The sequence below is a fragment of the Tupaia chinensis genome, unplaced genomic scaffold, assembly GCF_000334495.1.
Source record: "Tupaia chinensis unplaced genomic scaffold, TupChi_1.0 Scaffold000211_1, whole genome shotgun sequence".
Lineage (NCBI taxonomy): Eukaryota > Metazoa > Chordata > Mammalia > Scandentia > Tupaiidae > Tupaia > Tupaia belangeri.
Window position 1 is genome coordinate 1,144,620 of NW_006159686.1, and position 5,221 is coordinate 1,149,840.

Here is a 5,221-nt window from a genome sequence, read left to right on the forward strand (position 1 = left end):
GGCCCCGGGCGGCCCCTGCTCGTCCATCGCCCTCGCCAGCCAGTCGCCATGGCTGTCTGCGTCCAGCACGGCAAACCGAGAGCCAGAGTTGCAGACGCCCTCATACCTCGGCTCTCGGGTCCGGGCCCAGGAAGGATGCTGGGCCGGAGGTCGCCGGGTCACTCAGGTGCGTCTGGGCCCACCAGGCCAGGACGCGCTGGCCCAGGACGCCTGCCCCTGCCAAGCGCTATGCGGGCAGCCAGGAGCAGCCAGGAGTGTGGCAGGTGGGCCTGCCCACCCTGCAGGGACCCTCGGGGCAGCTCCTCCCCGACCGACCTCTCCGTGGGGACCATCTCCCTGCAGTTGAGCGGCCGACACACCCAGGCCTGGGCTCGTGGGGCCGATGGCCGAGGTGGGAGCAGGACCGCTTGCCATCGTGACTGGTGGGGTTGGGAGGGGCAGGTGGCCTACACAGGCCAATCACAGCTCTTGCCAGGCTCCAGAGAGCTTCCCGGAAAGAGACTGGCTCTCTTCCGAGCTCTCAGGACCCAGACGGACCCTGTGAGCCTGGAGCTGCAGGAGCCAGCTCGCCCTGCTGAGGGGCCGGCCTGGGATGAGCCAGGGCAGGGGACAGAGGGGCTAGCTCTGGACAGTGCTCCCGCCCCTGGATCCAGCCATGCCTGAAACCCACATGCTCATCCCCTCTCCCACGAGCCCTCAGCTCCCTGGCCTTCACCTAGGTAACAGGAGTAGTTTCACCCACGTGTACCTAACAGTCCTGGCTGACTGGGCCGGCTCCTGCCTTCCTGGCCTGCCCTCTGGCTGCCCTGGTGTTCCAGTCTCCCCGAGAACCACGAGCGCTAAGGCACGTCCCGGCTCTGGAGGGTGCTGAGGCTGCGTCCCGTGACACTCACCGCGTGCTGGCCGGCTGGATGTCGTCCAGGTAGTGGTGCACACTGTGGTACAGCAGGCCCACGATGCTGGTCCGGGCTGGGAGCACAGGGACACTGTCAGAGATGGCACAGCCTCTCACCTGCCCCAGCTCCCTGAGGGGCAGGGACGGTGGGCAGACCCGGCCACGACTGCTCCCCAAGAGGGAAGGGAAACGCCAGGTGGTGGGCAGACCGGCCACGGTGCAGACCCTGGTTCCCGACAGTGCTGCCCCTGGGACTGTGAGCTCTGCTGCACACAGGGGTCTCAGCCCAGGGGCGCCGCACGGCCGTGGCACACCACCCACAGGGGTCTCGGCCCCGGGGCGCCGCACGGCCGTGGCACACCACCCACAGGGCAACCTGGCCTCGGCGCTGCAGCGGGCAGGCCTTGGCACCTACGTGCGGAGATGGGCGGGCAGAGCCTGAGTGCACTGGGTGCGGGTGTGGGACTGTGCACAGATGCGGCTGCCTGCGTGTCTCGCGCCTTCGCCTGGCTCTGGCCTTACCCACAGCTCCACTGCCATTGTCCCCACAGCCTGTGGAGGAGTGGGACGAGCTGCCCCTGTGGTCGCCCTGCAGGGAGTCCCGCTAGGCGTGTTGAAATTCGGGAACCGTCTGACCTGGGATTACCACTGGCCAGCACTGTCATGGCTGACCCCCAGCCCCATCCATGGGGCGAGGCAGGCACTAATACTATCCTCGGTCTTCAGATGACGAAACCGAGGTCACATGCCCCAGACCATGTGACCAGGGAGCGCAGAACTGGGTTCCAGCTGGGGTTCTGGCCCCAAGAGGGTGCAGGGACACCTGCTACTGAGCATGAAGAGCCCGGCCCCGGAGAAAGCCCAGCCATGCCCCCACCCCTGCCCTGCCTTGCTCACAGGCCTGCAGCCGGACCACGTGGGAGGAAGCCGTGTCCCTGGGCCCTACTGCTCCTGTCGGGCTGTCCCTAGAGAGCCACGCCTGCCCCTCCACGCACAGCAGGGCCCAGAAGAGGGAAGGTGGCCTGTCGGGCACCTGTCCCACCTACACCTCCTTAACCAGGAGGACACACAGGGGAGGGGTCGTGCTGGCTCAGGGCAGTCTGCCTGGCAGGCCTGGCCCACGCAAGGGCAGAGCCCTGGGAAGTGTGGCCTCGGGCAGGAGTCAGGGCTGAGGACCCAGGCGGCCCTCCCAGAGGGGAGGGGGTGGCCGAAGCCTGCAGAGCCATGCTCTTCTCCAGGGCCAAAGAGGACAGCGGTCATTGCAGAGGACGGCACTCCTGCCAGAGTGGCCCGGGCCCCCCGAGGCCAGCGAGCACTGGGGTTCCCAGGTCACTCATCACGTGACCCAGGCACGGGGATAGAACCCAGGGCTCCCGAACAGTCCAGCGACCCCCTGGCCTGGGCCACCCCTGGCAGGAGGGCGCAGGGTCCATCTGTTGCTATCGGCGACCAGGAGTGGAGCACATGGGGACACTGCTGTGCTTCCTGGGCAGCCTCGCCAGGGCCAGCCCCAACCCAGCTCCAGGACTCTGGGCCTGGGATAAGGGACATCGGGAACCTCTGAGACGACCTAGGACACACTTGAAAACCCTGCCAGAGACCCCCCGCAGGACGGCAGGAGGTGGGCGGGGCCGCCCCTGCTGATGGCCCGGGAGGCCCTGCAGAGACCTGCACCCGAGGCCGCCCCGCACCCGAGGCCAGGCCAGGAGCCTGCTGGACTCACCATGGCTGTGGAAGGCCTCGTGGGGGACAGCGATGTAGTTGTGCCCCTGAGCTGGGAAGCGGAAGTGGCTGGAGTTGAAGGTCCTGGGTAGGACTCTGGCCACCGAGAACTCTGTGGAGAGAGCCAGGGCAGGTGGTGCACCCCTGGGCCACAGGAGGGCCTGAAAGCCCACTGCTTCTTCCCGTTTGGACGGTGGAGCTGCCCTGGGGAGTGGGACACCCTCTGGAAGCCCTGGAGGCCTGACCATCCCCCGCCACTGAGTGGGGCTCCTCCTGGGGCGGCCCCTGTCCCCGCAGCCTCCACTCCCGGTGCTGCGCTCAGCTCGGCAGCAAGACCCCATGCGCCCAGGCAGCGGCTCCTCTCCAAGCTCCGTGGCCCCACACACTAGCCAGGCAGCACCGCAGTGTGGTGGTGGGCAGGTCCCCAGGAGCTGCCTCTGAGCTAACGGGAACAGGCGGCGTGGCCTCACGGCCGAGACAGCGCCAGCGCGCCCTGGGGAGGGAGGGGCTTTATCAGAAAGGCAGCGGCACCTGCCTGCATGAGCCGTGAGACAGCCTCCCTGCCTCCAGGGCCCCGAGCTCTGCCCTCGTCCCAGAGCCGGTGTCCCACCCCAGTCCTGCTCTGAGCCGAGTGGCCGCCGCACAAGCCGGGCTCCTGAGTCACCATGGAACGCGACAGGTACTGTGAGCACGTGGGACCGAGCCCTCTGCTGCGTCCGGCCCCCGCTTCCTGCTGTCATGGCCCTGCACGGCGCTTTGCTGAGGGGACGGCCCGCCAGAGCCCCGTGGGCAGCATGTGGGGTCAGTGTGGGAGAAACCCTGGCCGGCCACGTTCCCTGTCCTCCCCCTGCCCAGTCACCTACTGCCGACAGTACCTGCCAGGGATGACTGGCCTGCGACAGCTACCTGGGGCTCGCTGGGGTGCAGGTTGGAAGAGACGTGGCCCACGACGGTGTCCACGGCGTCGATCAGGCCCGGCACCACCACGCTGTCCTTGGACGACATGATGGAGGTGTGTGAGATCCTGCCCGCGCCCGCTGCCCACCGGCACACCGAGCGAAAGGTCCAGTGAGGACAACCAGGGAGGCCGTCGGCCCAGTGGAGCCCCAGGGTGCGGACCGAGGGCTGGGGACGTGGCCCGAGGGTGGACTCGTGGGGCTTGAGCCGTCCCCAGGCTGTCGGCTCCTGCATGTCTGAACTTGAACCCTGGGTGCCTGTGGCCTTGCTCCACCCTGAACCCCCTGAGGCGCCCCAGCACATCTGCCTTGACCATGTCCCCTCTGTGTCACTGGCAGAGCCTCACCACCCCTGGCCCCGGAGATGAGGACACAGGTTATGCAGCCTTTCTCCACGACGGGAGGGTACCCCGGGGGTCCCAGGACCCCAATCACCTCCTGATAGGCCCGGTGCTCCCATCCTTCTCCCAGGACTCTCCCACCCAGTCCGAGTCCCCAGGAAGGTGGGGTTCCTCCAGGCCAGCTCAGGCCCTCAGGCTCAGCCACGAGCTCCCTCTCGGGCCACGGCCCTGGCCCTCCAGCATGCACGGCACCTCCCCGCTTTCTCTGCTCCCTCTCTCCCACCCTGGGAGGCAGTGGCTGCCCGGACCACGGCCTGACGTGCAGCGCACGTGTCACGAGAGCCCGTGGAGCTGGGAACAGCGCTGAGGCCATTGTGGGGATCGCTTAGGCCCGTGCCCAACCCCTCAGCCACACGCGGCCAATCACATGCAGTGCTCTGATGGCTTCCACCGGTGGGCTGAGCCGTGTGGTTCACGAGTTTCGCACTCAGCACGGTGGGCAGATGGAGGGCCTTCACGTCACCTGTGTGCTTGGGGTCCCCTGGATCAAGATGGCAAGAGGCCCCGGTGCTAAGGACACGGGCAAATGACGGAGGGTCGGAGCTCGGGACAGACACAGCCCGGTGCAGGCCAGCGGCTGAGCCTTGCTGGCCGATCACCTTCTTTCGCGGTGGTGAGTGGGGCCCTATCGTGCCACTTCAGGAAGACAGCGTGTCTGGGCGGGACAAGACGTCTTCCCTCTTACCTCTGAGCCGTGGGGCCAACGGGCTGGCAGCAGCACCTGTGCCACGGCTTCCAGGAAGGCCTGAGGGGGACAAGACAGCGTGACTGCACGGCCTCGAACCTCGGCTCCAAGGGGCCTCTGCCACGCCGACCCCCACGCCTGCTTGGCGGCCAGCATGGCCTCGGCACGGCAAACCGGCCCCGGCTGATCTCCACTTAGCTGCAAAGCCCCTTCGCGGGTGTCCTCTTACTGCTCCCCGACAGCCCACAAAGTCGGCCACCGGCACGTGGCGGTCACCTCGCCCCGCACGTGGGACGGCCAGCCCCTGCTGACACTCGGCCAGTGAGCGCAGGAACCGTGGGCATCACCGCCGCTGCCCTGTCCAGTGACCCAGGGCCCCCGGCTCGGACCGCCCAGGCCAGGCTTAATTTGCTCACAGCTGTCCCGGAAAAGTGAAATTAGTTTCCTTCACTTACAGATTGGGGGATTCAAGTGAAAATACACAAACTCCTGCTTCTTCCGAAAAGCAATAGCCCGGACAGCCCCAGCCAGTGGCCTCACAGCCGGCGTCAGGCCCCCCCTG

General features: G+C 67.5%; 1 protein-coding gene across 2 annotated transcripts in view; it reads right to left on the bottom strand.

Annotated features, from left to right (window-relative positions):
- ADGRD1 (adhesion G protein-coupled receptor D1) overlaps window positions 1–5,221 on the bottom strand; it is an 87,090-nt gene that overhangs the window by 38,244 nt on the left and 43,625 nt on the right. For both annotated transcript variants that reach the window (XM_006147339.3, XM_006147337.3), the window contains 4 exons: window positions 4,660–4,719; window positions 3,493–3,610; window positions 2,619–2,729; window positions 894–969 (listed from right to left, as the gene is read on the bottom strand). In XM_006147339.3, the coding sequence (XP_006147401.1) occupies window positions 894–969; window positions 2,619–2,729; window positions 3,493–3,610; window positions 4,660–4,719 (365 nt within the window). The remainder of the gene's footprint in view (window positions 1–893; window positions 970–2,618; window positions 2,730–3,492; window positions 3,611–4,659; window positions 4,720–5,221) is intronic.